Source organism: Nycticebus coucang, chromosome 3, assembly GCF_027406575.1.
Source record: "Nycticebus coucang isolate mNycCou1 chromosome 3, mNycCou1.pri, whole genome shotgun sequence".
NCBI classification, from domain to species: Eukaryota; Metazoa; Chordata; class Mammalia; order Primates; family Lorisidae; genus Nycticebus; species Nycticebus coucang.
In genome coordinates, this window is record NC_069782.1 from 66,434,711 (window position 1) to 66,459,253 (window position 24,543).

A 24,543-nucleotide genomic window follows, 5' to 3' on the forward strand; every position below is an offset into this window, starting at 1 on the left:
CACAGCAAACTCAAACTCTTGGGCTTAAGTGATTCTCTTGCCTCAGTCTCCCAGTAGCTTGGACTATAGGCACCCGCCACAACACCTGGCTAGTTTTTGTTGCAATTGTCATTGTTGTTTTAGCTCGCTTGGGTCAGATTCGAACCCACCAGCCTCGGTATTTGTGGCTGGCGCCGTAACCACTGTGCTACGGGCACCGAGCCCTCCAGAGAGATTCTAAGGGAACTCAGTCCTCTTTAACTCAGGTGACCTGCTATTCCCGACAGCTGGGAGGCTCTGGTCTCAGGGACATGTGACCCATCTTCTGGTTCTTCTCCTTAACTCCTCTAAGGGGCTGGCTGAGCAGCCTGCAGAGTGCCTGTCCTCTCCTTCAGACCATCCCCTTTGCAAGTGGCCTGGGCCAGGGAGAAGGCAGGCCACAGAGCAGTCTCTGGGGGGCCATGGGAAGAGCATGGCTGCCACCCTAGTGTTGTTGATGATAACTGGGGGTGGGCATGGGGAGGAGCAGGGAGCCACAGAGAGGCTGCCCCATGGCTTGGGTGCTATGCTTCAGATCCCATTGGCTGTCCCGCCAGGTGCTACTTGGTTCTGAACTACTAGTTCTACTCAGGGCTTGACAGCTGTAAGTGAGTCAGTTAGCTCAGGCTCTGCCAGGTGCTGAGGGTAGGGGGGGTGCCTCAGGTGGGCTCATCCCAGTGCATCCAAAGGCTCAGGGAGGAGCAGGGTGTGTCACTGAGGGTAGCTGGGATGGAGGGGGAAGGGTAAGGGACTACATCTGCACTTCAGAGGGTGTGCACCACTCAGCTGCCTGCTCTGCCCCCAGCAAAGTGCTCTTCCCTCCTTTTCTTCCCACCAGATTCTCCCCTATTTTTCCCTAGCTGGGGTTCCAGCTCTAGGCACCCACTGATGCATCTCCTGTGTACCACACCAGTGAATCAGATTTATTCCAAGCCCCAAGTACAGGCAGGTCCAGGAAGGAGACAGCCGCTGGGCGAGAAAGCTTGAGAGGCCCTTCCTGGGAGCAGCCTGGCCCTCCTCCTCCTCCCTCCTCTCCCAGGGCCTCTTCCCCACGTGGCTCATTACAACTCCAGTTGTTCAGGTCTTGACCTCAAGAGCCTTCCCTATTGACCCCTGACCAGCGATACTAATCTGTGTCAACAGGCCCCAGGGGTTAAAGAAACACAACCCGCCGCTGCCTCCTTAGCAGGTGCCTGGAGGGGGCGGGGTGGCTCCCGGGAGAGCTTCAGCGGCGGTGGGAAGGCGCTTCCTAGGCGCCTCCTCCTCCCAGAGCCGCCCTCTCCACTGCCCCTCTGAGCTTTCCCTGGTTTCTCCTCTTCCTCTGCAGACCTCCCTCCTGCTGGTTGCCTACTCTCCTGAGCCACCACTTCCTTTCTGTCTTTCTTTCCTTTGCTCTCCACTCTGCTTGTAGGATTTCAGACCAGATGCCCCCCCAGCATTCAGCTGGTCCCTGGGTTGCCTGCCCCTGCTTGCCCTTATGCCTCTGATTAATTTGCGTTCAATCTGCACTCCCTTGCCCGCTTGCCGGTGCTCTGTCCTCTCTTCCTCCCACTTGCAGTCTCAGTCAAGAGCCTCCCCCTAGGCCAGTGACCCTCACACCAGATCCTCCCTGGAGGGCTTGTTACAAAGCAGATCCTTGGGCCTGTCCCAGTGGGTAGGTCTGGACCAGGGCCTGACCAGCTCATACCCAGGTGCTGCTGAGCCTTTAGGCTGTCCTCCAGCTCCTGTCACCTGTCCCCCCTCTTTGGTATACCCGTTTGTCTCCAGGGGTGGGGCCAACCTTGGGAAGCAGGGGCGTGCTGCCAGCCTCTTGAGCTGGAGGGAGCTCAGATGAGAGCCCTCCTGGTAGGCACAGTTCCCTGAGCCTTCCCTATGTTCCCAGAACAAAGGCAGGTCACTTGAGCAGGGTCTGGGGAAGTGTAGGGTTTGGGCGGGGCACCCAAAGTCTTTGGGGTGTCATGCAAGAGAACTCCCTGCAACTCTGGCCCGGGCTCTGCTGGAGGCTGAGTCAGGATGAAGGGAGCACCTTCTGACTTAGATGAGATGACCCAGTTTCTTTCAGAAAAGCAGTCACATCAGCTGTATCAACCTACCCACTGAGCCCCTGTGTTCATCTCAACACAGCCGAGGCTGCTCTGTGTGGCTGGGGGCTGCATGGGGCATGAGCCCCCATTCACACTTACAGCCAGAGGAGGGAGAATGATGGGGATGGGGGCATTAATCACTATTCTTGTCCTGCCTGGCACTGAAGCCCTAGTCTCCAGGAGTCTGCAGATCCTCGTGTTCCCTTCATTCTGTTCACAGGGAGATGGAAATCTAGCCAGAAACCTGCCTTTTCTTCCTTCTCCACTTGAAGCTGCTGTGTCCTGCCTCTAGCCTTAAGATGTCCTTTCCTTCTGGGGCTCCCCAGCCACAGGCTGCACCTCCTGCAGGGTGCACATGTGTCTGACTGGGGGTGGCCCAGAGAAGGTGTCCAGCAGAGTGGTTGGTGGGCTTGACAGTGTTTTGTGGGGGTCTTTTTGATAGGCCCTGGAAACCTAGAGGGGGGTCAGACTGGCGGGGGGAAGCACCCTTGGGTGCTACCTTCCTTCCCTGGGTGCGCTGCGTGCATCTCTGCTGACTTAACTCTATGTCCTCTAGACCCCACCCCCCTTTCCTTCCTCTTGGCTGTGGTTCCCTGACAGGGCTGGGGAGCAATAGAGAGACTCTCAAAAAAACTTTTTAAGTTTCCCAAACTTTTCCAGATGCCAAGAAGGGGCCAGGGAAACTCTGCAACTGCAGGGGGCGGGAAGGAGAGGGGAAACGTTCCAAAGCCTTTCCCTGCCTCCCTGTTGGAGGAAAGGAGGGACAATTAGGGGAGGAGGGTAACTCTCGCATCCTCGACAGTCCACCCCAGAAGCCAGAAAGTCCCTTCCACTTCCCCACCCCTTGGGCCCCTAGCCCACTTCACCTTAGTTCTTAATTCCCCCAGCCAGCTTGATGAGGCAGAGTCAGAGAGGGATGTCAGTAGGACTCCTGGGAACTTCCTGGTTTCAATGGGCTCAATTTGGGACAGAGCCCCCATACCAGCTGAGAGAGGTCGGGAGGTAAAGAGCCAGAGAACCTAGCCCCAAAGGTGCCCTCTCCTGGAGTCTGGGGCCTGATAGAAGAACCTGCCACTGTTGGGGCCAAAGTGTGGGAAGATAGACAGCAGGGGTGGTATATAAGGAACAGTACAGGGACCACTGCCCTCCCCCAGGCCCATCCTCAAGAGGTGCTTCCCCCACTTCTACAGTTATGTCCATCCATTCTGTGGACACCTCCTAAAACAAAGGCCTCTTTGTGGTCCTGGTCCTCTGGCCTGCTGCCAACCGCATTCTTTGCGTGTTTCCTGAGCAGAATCCCAGCTCCGTGGTCAGCTCCTCCCCCACCTAGCCTGCCTCCTAGTCTAACTCCTGGTGGCTCAGAGCAGTCCCCCCATCCTACCCTGCCTGAGATCCTCCCCCAGTTCCCACCTCTCCCTGCAGACAGATCCAAACCTGGAGGGAGAGCCCTTGGAGCTTGGCCCCTGGGCCTGCAGAGTCACAGCCCATGGGGGGTGGGGTGGAGTAAGCGGAGAATCACCTCCATCTGGGCTTTGGCTGATAATTGCTCGATTTCACCAAGTTCTATGTTCTCATCTGTAAAAATGGGGAAAATAATAGCCACCCCTTGGGGCTGTCAAGGAGATTAAGTGTCTCCAAAACACCCAGGTCCTGCCTGCCACACAGTGGAGGAGGCATAGTGTAACTTGAGCTGCCCATTTCTGCACTGCTCTCTGAGTTCTTGGTGGGCTGGGGTGGACATCTGAGGAGCCTGGAAGGGTCTCCAGAGCCTTGGGTGAGATGTTTCCCTGCGGTCTGGTAGGGGACCCTAAGCTGGCAGCCCACTCCTAGGAGGGCTGAGGCCATCATTTCTAGGGAGTCCCTACCTTCCACCCCAAGGAAAGGAGCTGGGTCCTTAGCAAACTCCCAGGTATGTGCCCACTGCCCCACCCCATGTTGCTGTAATAGCAGTGAGGTGGTAACTAGAGCCCTGAAAATAAAGGGACCTGAGGATGGTGGGGGAGTGGGCCCTACGGAGGAATGTCAGCAGATACACACCCCTCAGTCATGGTCACACACAGTCATCGACACACACTGTCCTAATATAGTTCAAGATCACTGTTCTGGGTCCCCCCCTCGTTAAAATATGTTCATAATTTGGAAAGAAAAGGAGCTTTTTACAAGCTGGCGGCTCTAGGGAACTTTCCGTCGGTTCTTCTGGCCTCGTGATGGGTGGGGCCCACTTTTCCCCCACCCCCTCCTCCCGCTCTCCTAAGTCCCCTTTCCAGCCTCATCAAACATATACACCCTTTAGGAGACCTCCAGCCAGCTGTCACCCCAGGAAGGCTGGAGGAAAGCTGAGGACCTGTCTGTGCCCTCCTGGGCCCCATCCAAGCCCGGGGCACAACCTCCGCCCTCTTCCCCCATGAGGCTGGCCTAGAGTCTTCAGATTGCTGCCTTTGCCAGAAACTGTGCCCTGACCCAGGCCCACCAGCCTGCCTGCCCTTCCTCAGTGCCTGACCCACTGTCCTGCTGGGTGAGGGTCCCCAGAGTCCTCCATGAGTCTTCCATGCATCCGGGGGCCCAGCCAGGAGGGAGCGAGAGGTGCTGAGCTCACCGCCTCGGCATTTGCCCTCCCCCCCACCCCGTCTCTGGTTCTAGGGCCAGCCGCACTCCCGCCAGTGCCTCGCCAATGCCTCGCTCCCTAATAGCTTTTTAAGTCCAACCACATGTGTCTGCGGAGTGAGGAGCCGCCCCTCATGGGGCCTTGGCTCTCCTCCTCCCTCAGCAGAGACCACCCTCCACTCAGAGCAGCCTTGGGGCTGGGGGAGGGAGGCTTGCCTCCAGAGAGCCCATCTGCTTGCCCCTGGCCCAGCTGAGCAAGAAGGGAACTGTCTGAGTGGTCTGAATGCAGGGGTCTCTCTTGGGAGTATTTTGTGAGGCCAGCCCTCAGGCTCAGCTAGCTGCCGGGCCCCCAGCCTCTCCTCTTGGTCCTGGGGTCAATATTCTTTCTCCCCCTATGGCAGGTGAGGAGGAGTTTGGGGAAGCTGGACGAGGAATCCTTCTCAATCTGATCACAGGCCTCCCTGGCTGGGGCTTTGTGCCAGCTCCTCTCTCCTTGCACCCAGGCCCACTGGGGCCACCCCACAATTGTCCGTTCAACTCAGTACACGTGTGGTTCCCTGTGTGTGTGAGTGGTTTGTGGGGAGGCCTGTGGGGTGCGGTTTTGCAGGAGGGGACTGAGGACTGAGAACCAAGGAGCAAGCAGGCCTGGGGTCCTAATGAGAAAATTGCTTCCAGCCAGGGAGCATTGCTCTGCGGCTGAAATTGCATCCAGCCCCAGCCAACTCTGCCACAGTACCCGCCCTTTGGAGGGAGGTAGGGAAGCAGCAACGGGGGCAGGAGTGGGGCTTGCACATGACTCAGCCATCCCCCTCCACACAGACACACCTGGGAGAGTCTCTTCTGCCTCTCTAGGAGGAGGGAACTTGGGGGAGCAGGAAGATCAGGCTTGGCTCAGAACCCAACTGTTTGATCCTTGGGAGGTGGAGAAAGGAAGAGTGGGAGGGAATCCCTTCCTCTCCCTTCAGCTCTGTCCTGTAGCATTTATGGAGTGCTCACTGTGTGTAGAGGGCTTGAAGAGGTGGGTTTGGGTACAGTGGGTTCACCCACTGAGTAACATTTACTCTTACTGAGAAGGGTATTAGGAGCACTTTGTTTCCACAAAGGTCCTGTGTGTGAGTCTGTCTATGTGGAATTCCACCTACAGGATACTTTTAGTCTTCCATAGGGGCTCAAGGTTTGTCCCAGTTTGCTTGCCTCTCCATGCAGGGGAGCCCAATTCCTGCTCTCCAGGCCAGGGGACCCAGGGACTGGTATGGCTGGCTTAGCTTACTTACTTCTTTCTGTTCCTCACTCTGAACAGAACTGGCTGCAGAATTTGTGAGTGCAAAATGAAGATTCAGGGTCCCTTGTTCAAAGATTAAGCATCTTAAGACAGCAATAGCAGAAACCTATGCCAGGACGCCACCAGCCTCATTTCCAAGGAAAGCTGGTACCGCCTAGCGGCCCGTGGACTCAGGAATCCAGCCTGTTCTTGCCTGCCTCAGGGGCCAGGAGGGTCTACCTGCTGGCTTCCTGACTCCTGGGAACATCTCTTCCTAACCTGGGGCTTTGGTCTCTTCTGCTGCTGCACCCCGGGAGACTTTTGATCACCCCTATCAGATTGAGAATGGGCCACACCTTAAGTGCTTAGAGATTCTCAGGGCTAGGCGTCCCTGCACCCTCCGGTGAACCTGATAGCGGAACCACGTCCCTGCCTCCCCGTAAGACAGAACCTCCTGCCTGCTGGGGCAGTGGGTCAGCCAGGACCTTCTGGTCCCCTGGGGTGGATCGTCCCCTGCCAGTGGCAAGTTACAAAGCCTATGCAGAGTTAGGAGCGAGCCGGAGTGCTTAGAGGGAGGGAAGAAAGCAGGAGGAAGGAAACAACCCCATTGTCATCCCCTAAATTACTGGCTGGGATGGCAGGGGAGGAGGCGGAAAGCCGACATTGTTTACTTAATTAAAAGTAAACAACAATTTGTCGCTGCCAGCCTCCCATTAGCTGTGTGTTGAGCCCTATGAGTTGGAGACTCCTCTTTTGCTCCTACCAAGTGGAGTTGGAGCCTCTGCTCCTGACATCACACCTCTGGCCTCAGTCTTGGTCCCCTGGGATGCTTCACCCGTCTCTGGTTATGTCCTCTTCAGGCTGAGGAGGGGGAATAAGCTATAAAAAATCAGTAGTGTCTCAGAGTCTCAAGGGTCAGGATAATAGTGTCAAGAAATTGTCTTTTGTCAGGCCACTGTGGCACTTAGAGAGCCTGGGTGCGCGCACCATCAGGTCTGGTTGTGGTGGGGCAGGGCAGGCATCCTTCCTCAGCCAGTCAGCCAGATGCTGGGCTCCCTGGAGAAGGCAGACTCTTTCCCTTCCCACCTAGGCTCCAGTTCACACTACCTGAAGGCCTGGGCCCTCTCTGCCCCACCTCCTACTTTTGCCTTTTCCTTTTTAGCAGCTTATAAATATCCTTCTCCCATCTTTTTGGTTCTGCTCCCAGAAGCGGGCTGTTTAGGGCTCCCAGAGGACTGGGAAGAGAGGCAAGTTCTCTGGGGCCTGAGGGGAGAAGGCTAGCTGCACACAGGTGACCCTGGGAACAGGGTAGAGGGGTTGGCTTGAGTTTTGGCCTCCCCCACCAAGATTCTGCTTCTCTGGAGCCTCTGAGCAGGGGAATGTTGGTTGGTTGGATGGTGAGAGTGTCATGCAGGAGCAGAAGGGGACATCTTTCCAGAGATTTGTCCCAAGGGAAGTCCTCACCTTACTGTGGACCCTGCCCCCAGTGATACAGAGGCCAGGTTTCTCTCTGGACCTGGCTGGACATAACCTCAGCCTTAGTACTTTAAAGAAGCTCAGAGCTGGGATGCTTGCTGGGAGTTGTCTGGGAGAAAAGTGCAGGGGCACTGAAACATACTCGGCTCTATAAATGCATTGCCGAGCCTTGGGGGCCACATGGGTAAGGTGGGGAGAGGTAGCTCAGGGCAGAAAACCAGACCAAGAACACTTGGGAAGCTGAGCATGATGGGATTTACACCCAAAGCAGGAAAGGAAAGGATTGACTCTGCCCCCAGGGGATGTTTGGCAATGGTGGAGATGTTTTTGGTTGTCATAACTGGGGTGGGGGAGCAGGATGCTACTGGCAATGGATTGGATAGAGGCCAGGGATGCTCCTCAACATCCCACCATACCCTGGGCAGCTCCCCCTGGCCCTCACTATTAGCCCCATTTAGTCCCAGTGTCCAGGTTGTAAGGGTTGATAATACTAGTCTGGAGTTTGTTCCTCCAGGAAGATTTAGGTACCCACTGCCCCTCACCCAGCCACAGTGGTTCACCTCCCAACTCCTACCCCCATTTGCCTCCTCCCATCTTCCTCCCCTACCATTAGGGTACACATAACAGAACACATGCTCATAGACAGAGGGATTCACGAACATCAGGATTTATACATGCACTCATACACAAATTAATCTGGGAAGTCTGTCCTGCACTTAATTGGATTATAGGACTAGAGTTTGGCAGGACATTGTGTATCTGAGCTGCAGCCTCTTGCAGCCATTTTAAGGAGGACAGTGCAGTCTCCTTGCAATTACAGTTGCTGCTGCTCCCTTTCTTCTACCACTTCCAAGGCCAGAAGCTGAGCAGAAGGCCTGGGGAGATCAGGGACCCCTTGCTCTTCCTCCTTTCTTCCACCCCCTTTCATTCAGCTATGATAACAGGTGGTAGGGCCTTCTGAGAAGGTACCACCTCAGCATGAGGCCAGGGACTGTCTCTCTTTCCATGTATTATTTGTCCATAGTTGGGGTGTGAGCTGGAGGGTGCCACTGGTTGGAAAGGGAACACACTTCTTGGCCAAGTGTAGGCCACCAAGCTCTAAAAGGTGGAAAGAGTTTGGTCTTAGAGCTTTGGGGAACCCTACGGGAGTGGCCTGGAGCTCTGATGGAAGGACTAGTGGTGCCAGTGGAGGGCACAGAGTGCTTAGGCCACTGCTATTTCCTCCCCTGCCTGAGGGGGTGGAGGTGAGGTGGGGTGTGCTGCAAGGCAGGGTGTGTGTGGGAGGGATGCTTTTAAGGATTTCTCCCCTCTGGCTCCTATCTGTCCCTACTTCAGCCTCTGCTTTTTCAGGCTGTGTGTGTGTGGGGTGGGCCTGTTCTTAGCTCCCCTTACTTGGGGACAGAGGAACCCCTGGTCCCTCCTTGGAGAACAAACTGGGTGAGCTGAGGCCCCACCTCTCATCTGAGGACAACCCGGGCAGAAAGCCAGAGCCCGGCCCCTATTCTGAGGAAGCCCTGTACTGGCCACCTCTAGCCCAAAGCCTGAAGCCCTGGGAAAGGGCCAGTGTCAGGAATGGGCATAGGAGAGAGCCTGGGAGGCTCAGCACGGGTGGGAGGGGCATGGCTGGCTAGCCATGCTTCCTGGGGCACTGGCTCCCAGCACGTGCTGGCTTTCTGACCAAGCCTTTGTGGGGTGCCTGCTGTGTGCAGAATCTATCCCCCAAACCCACAGCTTAGGAGAAGCTTGGTCAAGCTGCTTATGGCTGGCAGTGAGGGTGTCCAAAGACCCATTGGAAGAGCCCAGCTCAGTCCTACCTGTGTGACCCTTGGTGCTTGGCAAGTCAGTGGGGTAGGGAGCAGTCCTCTAACCACCAGCTAGACTGTTTTGCTCTGGGGCCCGATGATTGGGGGTCCAGAGAAAGCAGCCAGGCCCAGCTCAGGGCCCTGGGAAGCGATCTGCATTGCCCAGGGTGCGGGGGGTGGGGGGGGGCGGGCCTCACCTCGGCTAACCTCCCAGCGGAACAAAGGGGCCTTTCTCCACGCCCGCCCGGGAGGGTGTGCCTTCCAGGCTGCTGCCGCCACTGCAGAGAGTGCTTTTTTTTTTTTTTTTTCTTCCTGTCTTTTCTCCATTTCTCACCCCATCTCTGGTTCCTGATCTCTGACTTTTAGTCTCCATTCTTTTTCACTTTTTGTGCAGGTGGGGTTGGGGTGGAGGAGAGCTTCCTTTTCAAGTGTTTATCAAGTGCAGAGGTAAATCTGCACTGCCAAAAGGTGAGGGTATTCAGGGGAGTGTTCTAATACTCCTGGGGTCATGGCCGCAGACTCTCCCAAATCAAAGACAGCTTGGCTCTGGGAGAGACAGGCGGGATTCAGAGCTGCCACTGCGCAGGAGGGGACCGGGCTCACTGGATTACCCGCTTCAGGCTATGTACCTGGTTAGTCCCCTACCTCCCGCTTACCCGCCCATTTCTCTGCCCCCTTCCATCGCCCCCGCACCACAAGCTGTTCCTAATCGATGCGAACGGGAAACTCGGCCCGCACATCACGGGATGTGCTTGGCAGCAGCAGCAACAGGAGCCGCTCCCTCAGGCAGATCCTTCTCTGGTGCAGAAGCTGGGGGTCTGAGGGGCCCGGGCTGGGCCTGGCAGGTCCTTCTTCCTGCTCGCGGCCGGTGGATGTGCAGAAGGAACCACGTCCCCTGGCACTCTGGCTGCGCCCCAGCAGCAGCCCTCCGGACTGCAGCTAGCGTTAACTCGCTGCGCCACCTAGCTATGGCGTCTGGGAGTGCAGCGCGCTGCTCCCCGAGGTCCGCCAGGCCACCTGTGGCCCCTTCAGGGCTTTTGAAGAGGAATTTGGCAACTGTCAGCCAGAGGACTGATACCGTTTGTCTCTTCATCAGCCTGGACTGTCCTTTTGTGCGCTTGGTACTTTACACTGTATAAAACCAGCCCGTTTCAATTTCTGTAAAAATCTGAAAATTCCTGATCACATCTCACAGTGCTACCTAAGCAAGTCTTGGTTGTGTTGCCAGAGAAGGCTTGAGAGATTGTGTGTGTCTGTCTGTCTAAGTGTTTAATAGCATCTAGGGTTCAGGCTTCTGATTCTAGGCCCAAGGCTCCATCCAGCACCCAGTGCCTTGTCAGCCCCTCAGGAGGCTGTCCATTTGGCCCAGTCCTGCTCATGCTCCTAGGGCATTGAGTTGGAAACTTGGAGTTGAAGGCTCAAATTCCTTATGCCTCCTCTGGACATCTCTGGACAGTGACTGCCTCAGGGCTTCTAGGACTAGAAGAGGGACAGGTCAGGGAGAACATACCACTTCCCTGCCCTGCTGTGCAGTTCACAGGAGGCTCTCATTCTTTCCTTTTATTAGTCCAGTCCTTGGATATAAGGCCAGCGTTCCAGTCCTGTGCCTGGGCCCTATTGGGCTTTACAGGAGGATTAGTGGTACTGGGGTTTCTGCCTTAATTCATTGCACATGAGTATCAAGGGTTGAACCTGCAAGAAAGATGTTCTTAGGAAGAGGAAAGTGCTTTTGTTCCCTGGGTGATCAAAGTAGCCGTGGTTAGAAGAAGGATCTAGAAGGGTTTCTTCAGAGACTGCTTTGAAGTCTTGAGGATCCGACAGTGAACAAAACTGACAGAGGCCTTGTCCTCAAGAGGCTGTCTAGTGGGGTGCACCCAGCCAGGACCACCTAATACAGATGGCTTGGTGGCCATCCCTAGGGTTCTCATGGGCTCTCATCTTTTCAGAGCCAGAGTGTCCCACTTCCCCAGCAAGAGGTTCCTGGTGTTGGTGATACTTGGAGGAAGAGCTGCTCAGCTTCCAAGATGCAGGTGGAAGAAGGGCCACATTTAAATATTTGACCACAGTGGGCATTTGTGTTTGTTGCTTTTCCATTAGCCAGAGTCAACCTCCCCCTCACCAAGACAAGTCACTGGGTAAAAGAGGCTCCTTTGGGGTGAGTGATTGGGTGTTAAGTGCTGTCCTATTGGGGCTATCTCCTGAGGATGGGAGGCAGGTGGTTTCAGCCTGACTTCTGCTTCCTCAGGGGGTGAATTGAGGTAGGTAGATTCTACCAGGTTCTTACCCAGGCCTCCGGGTTTCCTGGATGGAGTTTTCCAAATAAAGGGGGCAGCAGAAGGCAAGTGGGAACAGGACTCTCCTCAAGGCCAGAAAGAGTAGGGGTGAGGTAGGTGGAGGTGCCAGGGGGCGTGGGGCTTTCCCATCCCTGCCAGCCTTCTTTCTCTTCTGGCTCCATTTCCTTAGGTGAGTGCTTTCCAGGCACTGAGTTTAGGGGCCTTCCCTGCATTGGGCCTCACTCCTTCCTTGTCTTGGTCACTTGTCTCTTCTCTGAGCCTCCTTCTCTTCCTTCTCCCCTCCTTTCCCCAGAAGCATTTTGTATTTTGTGTAGGCAGGTTGGGACTCCTTGTCTCCCTGCTCCTAAGTGTCTGCCAGGCAGATGCTGGCAGCTGGATGCAACCCTATAGTTGTGAGCACAAAGCTGAGTATTTTTAGGAGAGTTTTCACTGTTCTGGTGTTTTTGTTTTTGTTTTTTCCCCTAAAGGGATAATTTCCTCCTCTACTTTCTCTTCCTTTCTTTGTCTTCTCCCCTTTTCCTTGCCTCTTAGAACCTTGTCATATAATTCTCTGAATGTTTTTTGTCCTCATCTTCTTTCTTTGAACCACTTTGCTTTGGCCTGATTCTCTGTCTTGAGTCCTTTCTCTCTCTTAGTTTTAGTTTCATCATTTTGTCATTCTCTGGCTCTGGGGTTTACTATCTCCTCTCCTTCCACTAAACTCTTGCTTGTCCCAGGCTTGTCCCTTGAGTGGCCTCCAGAGCCTCTGCCTCCACCTTCTCATACTGTGTTGGCATTAGAGCCCAGAAGGCTCAGTCCCACTATGAATAATTAGACCAAGGGCAAGTGTATTTGATGGGGTTGGGGGAGGACAATGCCCAGCCCTGGGAGATGGGAATACTATTAATAGTCTTGAGAGCAGCTGGGGGTAAGGGTAGTTGTCTGGCTGGCCTGGGCAGCACAAAGGGCCAGAAAGGGCAGTGCTGGAAATAGAGCAGGGAGTGGGGTACAGCCCACAGGCCCCTTGCTGGGATGGGCATCCTCTGTTCTTAGTTTGGAAGGTGTGGAGAGCATTCTGTACTGTTGGTTTTTATTCTTCAGGTGTTGGGGCCAGAAGCTTTAGGAGTGGGGGCACTTGTCTGGACTCTACCATCACATTACTTCTAGCCCCCAGCTCTCTTAGAAACGCTGAGTTCCAGCTGCTGGCTGAGTTTTGGCACCAGCTGGTGCTGCCAGGAGAGGGGCCTGGCCGCCAGTGGATTAGTGCCTGTTCTCCTCGTGTCCTTAGCTCTCTGTATCCCCAGGGCCGGCTGGGCAGACTATGAGCCCAGCACTTTGCGAATCTGAAGTAAGTGCTGTCTTCCTTTTCCCTACGCCTCTCCCACTGTCCTGAGTCCATTGACTGATTGCCATTGCACGCTGACATTGGGAGGGACACACCTGCCGCTCTTTGCTGATGGTACTGGGCCAGACTCCAAGGGAGTCACTCTGCTCCCTGGCCATGGTCTCTGGAACAAGACACCAAAAAATAAAATCTAGGATGTACTCAACAAGTCATAAAGAGCATGAGCTCCTAGGGAATGGAGCTGAGGCTCAGCCACAGCTTCCCCACCATGGTGGCATTTGAGCAGAGCCTAGAAGGAGGCATAGAGTTTCAGCAAATGGAGATGAAGGGAAATGGTAATCCAGGCAAAAGGACAGCCAACATTTATGGAACCCTAATTATGAGCCAGGTCCTGAGCTAATCACCTTATTATATATATTTTCTCACTCCTCACTCAGGAACCCTAATGGGTGGGTGTTATATCCATTTTCCAGATGAGAAACGAGTTTGAACATGGCCAAAGTCAGTAGGCTGGTAGGTTTTAGAGCACAGATGTGAATTTACAGGGAGCCCCGGAACACCACTGTCGGCTACCCACCTCCTCCATTTACCTCCCACCACCTTGGTGTGTCCCTTCCTCCTGGACCCCCATGCTGGGGTGGAGCCAGCCCACCCAGATTGGGGGATTTCTGCAGAGGCAGAGCACTTCATCATTCTCCCTTTAGTGGGCACAGGGTGCAGACCAAGCTACCTCTTTGGGTAGGCCAAGGGCAGGCTCAGGGGGTAGGTGGAGGCAGGCCCAGGGTCAGTGGCTCCTGCCACTCCATCTCTCCAAGATTTGGGGGGTTTTTTTTGTCTCCTTTGGTAGTGGCAGCATCATCTTTAATCCATTTCTGATAGGAACTCTGTTCTGATGAGAATTTCTACCCAGGGCATCTTTTTTTTTTTTTTTCAATATTTGGCCAGGGCTGGGTTTGAACCCATCACCTCCGGTATATGGGGCTGGTGCCCTACTTCTTGAGCCATAGACACCACCCCACCCCAGGCATCTTTGAACTATCCTAGACAGTGTTTCTGCTGAGCCCTGGGTCTGCTTGTTTACTCTACAGAGAGTCGTGGAGCCTGGTATCTGAGGCACTGTGTCACCTGCCAAGGGGAGACCCAGGAGGAGCCTGCAGGCTCATCTGCATCTCCCAGTGCTGCTGTGGCTGGGGTCTCACTTGTTAACTGCTGGGCTGGGCTTGGAGTAGCCACTGATAGCTAACAGGCCTGGGCTCTTTCCCTCTGTCTACCTGCTGGGTACTCCGTCTTGGACCAGGAGTGCATCCCTTCTCCTTTCTCCTTAGCTGGCCACTGCCCGTCATCCTTTGGGTAAAGAGCAGCTGATCAGGCTCGGTGCCTGTAGCTCAGTGGCTAGGGCATCAGCCACATACACTGGAGCTGGCAGGTTCGAATCCAGCTGGGGCCTGCCAAACAACAATGACGACTACAACCGAAAGTAGCCAGGCATTGTGGCAGGCACCTGTAGTCCCAGCTACTTGGGAGCCTGAGGCAAGAGAATTGCTTAAGCCCAAGAGTTTGAGGTTGCTGTGAGCTGTGATGCCAGCTCTACCCAGGGCAACAGCTTAAGACTATCTCAAAATAAAGTGGCTGAGCACCCAGTTTTCTATGGCCTCCTGGCTTCCCCTGGTGCTCTGTGCCTGGGTCCATCTCCAGGGGTTCTCCCTGGGTTAGCGACAGTTATACATAAGTGCTGGGCAGCGAACACTGAGCAGGTCACACCAGGAGAGTTTCCTTAGAAGGATCTGGGGCTACTTGTTGGGAATGGAGGGAAGTAGAAGTTCAGAATCTTATTTTCTTGGAAGAAAATCATGAGTTTAGAAATACCTTTCTCACTACATGAGGGAAGCAGAGATGACTTGTGTGGCTTGAGGGCTTCTGGCTAGGGGGCCACCTCCACAGTGGGGGTGGGGATGGTGATGACCAAGTACTATAGGAGACAGGCCTGTTTCACCTTGATGCCATCTGAGGCTGAGGCTCTCAGATGAAACCTGAGCCTGCTGTGCTGGTCTCCTAGTTACCAGATGAGCTGCCGGACTTGCCTTTTCCTTCCTTCCTGTACTTCACTGCCAGGCACTGAGCCCTGCAGTAGTCAGACTGGCCCTTGCTCCAGAGGCACCATAGAGGTGGGGATGGGTTGGGGTAGAGAAGGCAGGTCTTCTGGGGTCAGGAATGGAGAGTGAGATGTCCCATCCATATGCTGCACCAGGTTCTTGTGGCCTAATTATTGCTTTTCCCCTTTCCCATGGTTTTCATTGAGCCTGGGCCCCAGTGACAGCCCAAGCAGGCCAAGACCATGTGTGCACCTGTAGGTATGAGGTGGCTTCCTCCTCCCTGTCACTTACCCCCCTGCTGCATCCTCCTCCCATCCTCTCTGAGCAGCTCACTCAAGTCAAAGGCTGACATCTCTACAGAAAGGTGAAAGGACAAGTGATGTCCTCCTGTTCCTACCCCTGCCCTCACCCACAGCTTCAAGGCTGTGCTTCCTGGTCAGGCTTCTGCTTCTAGACTACTTGTGAGTCTAAGGATGACAAAGGAAGGAAAAGCCCAGTGCCTCCGGATAGCTGCAGGATGTATAGGGGCACAGGGTGCTGGCTGTGGGGCAGGGTGGAGAATGGAGGAAGGAGAGGAAGAACTTAGAAGCCCCCAAGGCATAGGCCCAAACTGAATCCTGCCCTCTAACTGCCCTGCCTTCTCAAGGATTTCCTCAGTCCCCTAAGTCTTCCGTTTGCTGAAACAGGGAGAACCCTTCAGTGACCCATTCCCCTAGTCACCCATCCATCCGCCGTTTCCCTCCTCAGGGTGTCTCAGATTTTCGGACTTGGGTTTCAGGAGGCACAATAGTTATATTCTCCAGCTCTGATTGCTACAGGCCGGGCCTCTGGCTCCCCTTGAGATTGGGTTTCCCGTGCCTTGGATGCTCCGGAATCTCAGAGGAAGGGGGAGACAGGTGGGGGAGGTGTGCAGTGCTGGGAGAGACCAGGGATCAGCCCCTGGACTGACCAGGGATCAGATCAGCCCCCTGAGTCACATAAGCCCTTTAGAGGACAGGGTTTTGTAGCTACCTGGGGGTACCCCCACAATAGAGTGCACCCCTTCCTGCCTTTGACACCTTAGACCTGGGAAGGCGAAGAGAAGGGCAGGCACACCCCAAGGGCTGTTTTACTGGTTCCCAAAGCTAGTGATCCCTGTAGAATTGAAGGGGGCTGCTCTCTGGTGGCTCTGGATGGACCATCTTACTCCACCCTTTCTTAGCAATGAGAAGTGGCACCTCCAGGTGTGCATGTGCATCTCAGTGAGTGACAATTCTGCTCGCCAGACCTGCACACATGCCTGGGCACACGTGTGTGGGTTCAGCCCATACTGGATTCACTGGGTGACATCCACGGGGTGGCTGGCTGGTGAGTTACACGTGGCCATTTTCACAGGGCAAGTTTGTTTCAAAATGGAGCTGATGCAGAGTCATATTGGCTGCAGCAATCAGGAATTCCTCCCTCACCTAGAGGGAGCCATAAATATCTCCCCGTCTGTGACTGAAGAAAAAACAAGAAAAAAAAAAAAAATATATATATATATAAAAAACACACCATCAATTGGTGTTTATGTGCAGTGCTGGCTCCTTCTGGCTGCTGGAGCTTTCCCTCCAGAGCTCCACTGAAGAGGCAGAGTTCTCTTGCAAACATGCACGTGCACACATGTGTGCAAATAAGCAGAAGAGGGAGAGGAGGGGGTCTGGAGAGAGGTGAAGTGAAGGCAAAGGAAGGACAGAAGTGCAGGGGAACCAGGATAGAACAAAGTGAGACAGAGAGATGGGGAGCCAGGGAAAGGCAAAGAACAGAGGAATAAGAATGGGGTGTGCCTTAGGGCTGAAGCTGGTGGTATGAGAAGGGCAATGATGCAGTGGGGGTGCTTTGTGGCTTCTGGGGTAATCAGGGGGGCCTAAAGAAGGTGAAGGCCCACCCCACCCACCCTTGGCTGAGCCTGGCCCTGGTCTGGGCACTGCCTGAGACCTCTAGTCCACAAGCTGTTGACACAGGAGAATGACACATGAACCTGGAGCCAAACCATTTCAGAGCTTTGTTCTGCAGAGCAGATTTATTTATCACATGATTCTTCATAGTCCTCGCTTTAGGAAGGCTGCAAAGTGGCCAGAACCACAGACAGGGGAGGCCTCTGCCTTGGAGTGTTGATCTCGTGAGCAGCCCAGGTCTCCAGAGGAGGATGGTCAGCAGCACTCCATGCTTGTGCACTGGCCTGACACCTCACAGCAACAGCTGTGGGCTCCAAGATTCTCTCTCACCCCAAGCCTGGCCCAGGGGTCAGGAACTCAGTTGCCAGAGTACCAGTTGGATATAGTGGCTGGGCTCAGTTTTTAGGTAGTTTCATTTGATGAGTTTAGCAGGAGGGAGTTGAGCACGCAGATGGGCGCTCTGGCCCTCACCACCAGCACAGAGGGAAACATTCTAGTTGGTGTGAGGCCTAGGATAGCAGTGGTTACCCTCAGTCCCATCTCCAATCTCTATAGAAAGTGATAGGAGCCATAGTTTCTGAAGAGAGGTGGCTGGGGGGAGGGAGGGGAGTCAGGTGGCCTTAAATTTGGGGCTGTGCAGTCAGGGTCCCCATGGCTCTGGTAACCAGGCTGGAGTGAAGGCTGGGGCCTTCAAGGCTGCCAGGGGTGTAGCCCCAGAAGATGGGAAATTCAGAGAAATAACCTTAGGGGCATGAGCTGGGCAAGAGAGGTTAAAAGATAAAAGATGGAGCCCAGCACCTGCCTGCTTTGTGCCAGCCAACACTGTCCTTTCCCCTCCACAGCCCACAGGCCACCAGCTGGCCCATTGTCCACAGTGAGAGAACAGACACTGGAGGGGATCTCCCGTGTGGGCAGGGGCTCACTCATGCACGCCCGCTGAGCAGGAACTGCCAGGAGAGAGCCACCCTGGGCTCAGGGGCAAGGAGGGAAGAAGACGGGGGCTGAGAGGTGGAGTGTAGGGATCCCGTGGGAGGCACGGCCAGAGTTGGGAGGCCGCCCTTCACCTTCTAAGCGGAGAATGGAGCCCTGCTGTGCTACAGTCAGGTCCCCTCTTGTGTTGTTGGCAGTGGGCAGTGTGTGGGGCCTGCGAACAGGAGATAAAGAGTTCAGGCAGAGTGTTTTTTCTCACTAACTGTGGATTTGTGTGTTTGTTCAGCTGGTGGCTCTGATAAGCCTCATTCTGCCAGATAAAAGCTGGGCAGCCCTGAGGCGGGGCCTGGAGAGGGGTGTCATAAAGGGGCCTCCTCCTCTCTGTCCCAAATCCCAAATCTCAAATCCCAGGGTTATCCCCTCCCCAGAGAGCTGCGACAAGGAGTCGGAATGCAGGGATGCTCCAGAGCATGCCAGCTGGGGCACAGTTCCTAATGCCTGGAATGGTCCAGAGCAGGCCTAGACCTGGGGCTGGCTATCTCCTTGCTCTTCCTGGGAGCCTGGCTCTTCAAGTGGACCCAGTGGCCTGTCTGGTACCCAGCCGCTGCAGGCTGGGTTCCTACGAGTCCCCTTCCCCTGCCTGTCCAAGGTGCCCCTGCCCTCACAGGGTATCGAGGAACTCCCCCCATCACAGCCCTCAGTGTCCCCAGGTGCCTGCCACTCTCCTGCTGAACTAGTTGAGGCCCTGGGTATGGAAATGGCCTGTGGGGGCTTCAGCCACCTTTGAATAGAGCTGTAGTGTCCCCAGACTCTGGTCTAGGCCTTCCCTGCCCCTTTCACTGTGCTGGCCTGGGGGACTCCGCCTGAGCAGATGAGTGGGGCCCGGGCCACAGCTGCCCCTGCCACACGGCTGGCTCCTCTGTCTCCGAGCCCGGGTCCAGATTTCCCGTGTTTCTGCCTTTTGTCCTGGAGCGGAGCTGAGCATGTCAGGGACCGCCAGCGTAAGATGGCTGCCAAGGCCTAAAATGGCTGCCAGCAGCGCTCGGAGGCGCGTGGCCGCGGGCCTCGCCCACCATCCTCACTCTCACTTGCTCCTTTACAGGGAGCTAATAGTAATAACAGCAATAATGTTTTGGGGCCATGTCCTGGTTTAGAAGGATTTCCTGTCTGTCGCGCTCTCCTGGAGCCCCATTTGTCCCTGCCTCTGTCGCTGGCCCACCTCCATCTCTTTGTTGGGTTCCCTCGCGTCTTTCCCTGGGCTGGGTTGCGCATGCTCACCCACGCAGGCGTGCAGGCACCCCCCTTGGCCTTTCACAGCAGGCCAGGACTAGTCCCATGGAGTGGACCCGAGGCCTTCTCCTCCTCCCCCAACCCAGACCTAGAGGGCTCTGTGGGCACTGAGTTGTTCCAGTAGTGGGCAGGATCCATAGCAGAGACTCTGGGCAGTGATCTGTGCAATGCACCCCTGGCTGGCTCTGCACACCAGTCCTAAGGCTGTGCTCTTTCCCCAGCTGCAAGTCAGAGCAGCCTCTAGGCCCAGGTTGTGGAGGTCTGGGGTGGGGACCTGGCCTCACCCTCTGGCTGCTCCCCTTGGACTGGCCAGGCCAAAACCAGACCCAAGAAGCCAGGAATGGGCTGAGGTGAGAGAGTGACCAGAAGGTACACATCCACACTATGTGGGTCAAAGAGGCCACCCTCCCAGGGTGTCCCGCCAGAACAGAGAGTGCCACAATCTCTCTTGTTAAACATGCTACCAGGGTGAGTGGGAAGTAAGGGATGGAAGGATGCACCCAAGCCAGAGGGGGTGAGGTGAGCACTTTCTTTTTTTTCTTTTTTTAGAGACAAAGTCTCACTTTATTGCCCTCGATAGAGTGCCATGGTGTCATAGCTCACAGCAACCTCCAACTCCTGGGCTTGGGCAGTTCTCTTGCCTCAGCCTCCTGAGTAGCTGGGACTATAGGCGCCTGCCACCAACGCCTGGCTATTTTTTGTTGCAGTTTGGCCGGGGCTGGGTTATAACCCATCACTGTTGTATATGGGGCTGGTGCCCTACCCACTGAGCCACAGGCACCACCTAGCACTTTCTAACCAAAAAAACCCTTCTGATTTCGTGACTGTTTAAAAAATTGAGCAATGTAAAGGATAAGAGGAGTGGAGCCCGAAACCATTGCCCTTGTCCACCTGTTACATGGAGGCAGGCAGCCAGGAGTGTGGCCAGCGTTCTTAACCCCAGACATGGGCTGGCCTTTGCTCTGAGAATATTGAGCAGGAGGGCACTTGGCACCTCTTTCTTCCCTTCTAAGTGGCCAAAGGGGCCCTCACCCCAACTCTTGGGCCAGTGTCGCCCTTTGGGAACTTCCTTACTATGGTGGAGGCTAGCAGATTGAATGTGGGGTGGTGGGTGAGACCCAGGAGGTAGGGCCATTACGAAGAGTTGGGCAAAGCCCTAGCCAATACCAAGGCACAGTTATCAGATGCCACCCCTATGTTGTCCCCCTGTGAGCAGCTGATTCTTCACCAAATGCCTGCCTTCCTCCTTCCTCTAACCTGCCCTGGCCACCCCCCACCCCCAGCCACTCTCCCCAGCTGTCGTGCCCAGGCAGGCTTTCTGGAGGTCCCTGTTGTGCCCCTGGCACACAATGCTTTGAGGACCTGGGGGGCGGGGCTGGGGGGCTTTCCCAAGCTCAGCGAAATATTACACACACACTCACCCTGCCCCCAGCTCTCTCTGAGCTCCCACCGCACAATGGGCCCTTGTCTCAGGGCTCCCTCTGAGCAGCTGTAGCACTGGGGCATGAGACAGCCCAGACAGGCTGGCACAGAGTGGGCGACGGCGTCAGGGCAAACCTCCCCCCTCTGGGTTGCCAGGCACTGCCTGTGAGCATAAAGGTGAGGTGGGGGAGGCCCAGGCAGACAGGGTTGGCTTTAATTAACCAAGTAAGGGAAGGGATGCTCCTCTGTGAGCTGAGCCGGCTGGGGACCCTTAGGTTCATACCAGCTGTGGAGAGAGGGTCCCTGACTTCTCTCCTGGGCCCCTCTGTGCTCCTGACTCTTGACCAGTGCTGTTCAGCCGAGGGTGACTTTTTCCTTCAGGGCACAGTGGGCAGCATCTGGGGATAGTTTGGGTTGTCACAACTGGGGTGCTATTGTCATCTAGTGAGTGGAGATCAGGGATGCTGCCCAGACAACCTACAGTGTGCAGGACGGCCTCCCCAGAAAACAGTCCAGCCCAAACGTTGAGTGTTGAGGCAGAGAAACTTGCCTTGGGTCATGAGCTGGTTTTCCTTCCCCTCTCTGGTCTGCTCCAGCCCTCCTGGTTGGATGGTGGGGAGGGTCTTGCCCTTGCACAGGCCTGGAGAGCAGCTGCTTGGCTGGTGCTTATAGGGATCTTTGCTCCTGACCGTCTCCCTTTGTGTCTCCTTCAGAATCCGGACAATCAGATAGTTCAAACCAGCAAGGAGATGCGGACATCAAACCACTGCCCAACGGTCAGTGCCCTGCTCACCCTTGCCCACCCCGGCCAGCCTGGCCATCTTTGCTTCTTCCCCTTTTCTCAGCTGTCTCTTGCCTGAACTTAGGCTGTCATGCCAAGGGAGGGGACTTGCCTGGAGTACAGACCCTCTTCTGTGTAGATGTGAGGGCCATCCTGGAGCCCAAATTGGCACTTGGGAGGGGCGAAGTGAAAGATAGGAAGAGCTTTGGAAAGATAGGCAGGCAGTACCCTTCTGGCCTTGCCTGCCTTCACTCTCCCTTTTCCCTCTTTAGGGCACTTAAGTTTCCAGGACTGTTTTGTGACTTCCGGGGTCTGGAATGTGACGGAGCTGGTGAGAGTATCACAAAGTAAGTGAGACCTTTCCATGTTAGGAATTGGGACCTCCTGGGGGCCCACTGATGATGGGGCCTGGGGACAAGTGGATGGGGGCAGATAGGGTTACCCTTTCAGATACTTCCTACCCTATTGGCACCAGGCTGGGTGGAGCGGGGTCATCCAGAGAGCCCTGCCTCAAATCTCCACTGCTTTGGAGGAAACAAATTAATTCACATCTAAAGGCTCTCCCCAGTTGATCCCCAACCAAAAGGAGGTTTCCTTAGTAGCCCAGACGGCCCACTTGCCCCCATCTCATGGACCTCACAGTGAACTCACCCTGAGCTCTGCGGAGCTGCTTATGGCAGTGAACAGGCCCCATTGGGTTTGCCTCATCTTCCAAACCTCATCACCTTCTTGTTCTTACCAGCTCCTGTTGCAACAGCGTCAGGGCCCAACTTCTCGCTGGCAGACCTGGAGAGTCCCAGCTACTACAATATAAACCAGGTGACCCTGGGGCGGCGGTCCATCACCTCCCCTCCTTCCACCAGGTAAGCCCAGCACCTCAGCTTTCCTGCGCCTCCCTTGCCTCTAAGCCATCCCCCCAGGTGGCTGCAGGCAGCTGTACAGCCTAGGCCTGGATGCTTTAGAATGTCACCTCTTATTGAAGGCACTGGCTCAAAAGCAGCCTTGGCCCAATGTGCTCAGTCATCTACTGAATTTCCTGCCTCATGCACCACTTGGCTTTAAGTACAAAAACCCACACAAGGCATGGCTCTGCCTGGAAGGCCTCTCTTTTGGGGAGGTGGCACTTGGGCCCAGACACCCCAGCGGCTGGTACAGGTTTACCTGGGTAAAAAGGTAGCATCCATCCCAGTCAAGACTGGACAGGCTGTTGGGACCACCCCACAGAGGGCCTTGGAGACCAGAAGAAGGCGTTTAGACTTCATCCTTGGGCAGTGGGGACCGCTGAGGGGTTTCAGCAGGGGACGCTGGGGACTTGTATTCTAGAAAGCTCCCTCCAGCAGCAGGGCATGTGGGCAGGACTGAGCCAATTAGGAGGTCACTCTGACAAACTGGAGTGGCAGCTAGCCTGTCTCATGGGGGTAGTGTGGAGAGGGAGGGAGGGAGTGGCGAGCTGCTTGGGAGGTGGAGACCACTCTGGTCAGGCAAGTCTTGTGCAGGGCAAGGTTGATTCCATTTTTGACAACATGGACATTTGGGTTCATTGGTAGCTTTTTGGCATTCATTTTTATTTTTAAAAATACTGCATTACAATATGCTTTATATTGATGACCAAGTTTTATGGCACCCCCTGACATTCCCTGCAAGTATCTCACTCATTGCACTTGGCTCTGGGACTGATGGGAAATAGTGAGCGGGACAGAGGAGGCAACTGAGGGTTTTGCCCACTTCTTTGACATGGCCACTGGGTGGACCCATAATCATAGCTCAGGAAGGGGCTCAAGGAGCAGGGGCAGGTTTGGAGCTGCCTCACTCCAGGGGGCTGGTAGGCTGGCCCTGAGGTTGGGCATGCAGCAAGTACCTGAAGTGCTGCTGTCACTGGTACTGCTCCCCACATGGAGGAACATCAGTGATTTCCTGGAGTCTTGGCCCACCCCTGGCCCATCCATCTGACCTTTTCCTCCTTCCCCAGCACCACCAAGCGCCCCAAGTCCATTGATGACAGTGAGATGGAGAGCCCTGTTGATGACGTGTTCTATCCTGGGACAGGCCGTTCCCCGGCAGCTGGCAGCAGCCAGTCCAGTGGGTGGCCCAACGATGTGGATGCAGGTATGGGTGCAGTCATCCCTCCCCAGAGAAAGGAAGGCTGGAACCTTATTTCCTCCACTCAATTTACATGAAGAGCCTTCCACGGATTTTCCCTGTCAGGTGGCACAGCCCATCTGTCTTCTTGCCTCCCAATCTTCCGGAGGAAGGCAGAGCAGGCTGGAGGTGGGGCAAGGAGGTAGGCCATCCTGTGATAGTGGGCATGGCAATGGGAAGCAGGGGACTGCCAAGCCTCTGGGTCCCTGTAGTAGGGGGCTGTGGCCATCTTCTTGTGGCAATTTTCTGGAGAGGTTGCCCCACCCTGTGGGCAGTTTCTTAACCTGGGCGTTAATGACATTTGGGGCTTCATCATTGTCTGTATTGGGGGATGTCCTGTGCATCATAGGATGTTTAGCAACATCCCTGGCCTCTTGCAGCAAACCCCTCATTCCCAGTTTTGCTGACCAAAAATGTCTCCAGACATTGCTGAATGTTCCCCTAGGGACAGGCTGAGAACAGCTAGTCCCAAGGACCCAGCTTTATAGAGAAGCTCAGAGTCTAGTGAAGAATGAGCAGAATCATTTTCACACTGGTCAGGGAAGCTAGCAAAGGGAAAAGAGCCTGTTGAAATCCAGCTCTGTCCTTCCCAGTCCCCTCTGGGCACTTGCTTCCTGTTTAACCCACCCACCTTCACCTCTAGTCTTGGTGGATAGTCCTGGAGATCCTAGGTGGGAGTGTGTATGTGTATGTGTGTGTGTGTGTGTGTCTGTGCCCATGCACATTGGAGGGAGGAACCTGGCTGCAAGAGCTCCCTGCCAGAGGCGCCAGTGGTGCAGCCTGTATGTGTCCTCACTGTGTGAGCATCTTGGGGCTGGAGTGTAGACCCAAGCATGTGGGGTGTGTGCAGCATACATCTGCTCTGGACAGACCTGGTGCTGGGGCTTCATTCTCTGACCTAGGAAGACAAGTGTCTGACCTGATGGTGCTTTGTTTAGTGCAGCGGTTCTCAACCTGTGGGTTGCGATCCCTTTGGGGGTTGAACGACTCTTTCACAGGGGTTGTCCAAATACATCCTGCATATCAGATATTTACATTATGATTCATAACAGTAGCAAAATTACATTATGAAGTAGCAACGAAAATAATTTTATGGTTGGGGGTCACCA

The 24,543-nt window shown here is 55.1% G+C and overlaps 1 protein-coding gene across 7 annotated transcripts in view; it reads left to right on the forward strand.

The window, feature by feature from the left end:
• Positions 1-24,543, forward strand: part of NFIX (nuclear factor I X) — a 101,921-nt gene that overhangs the window by 55,638 nt on the left and 21,740 nt on the right. For all 7 annotated transcript variants that reach the window (XM_053582241.1, XM_053582244.1, XM_053582242.1 and 4 more), the window contains exons 3-6: positions 21,228-21,290; positions 21,568-21,642; positions 22,038-22,158; positions 23,265-23,401. In XM_053582241.1, coding sequence (XP_053438216.1) covers positions 21,228-21,290; positions 21,568-21,642; positions 22,038-22,158; positions 23,265-23,401 — 396 coding nt within the window. The remainder of the gene's footprint in view (positions 1-21,227; positions 21,291-21,567; positions 21,643-22,037; positions 22,159-23,264; positions 23,402-24,543) is intronic.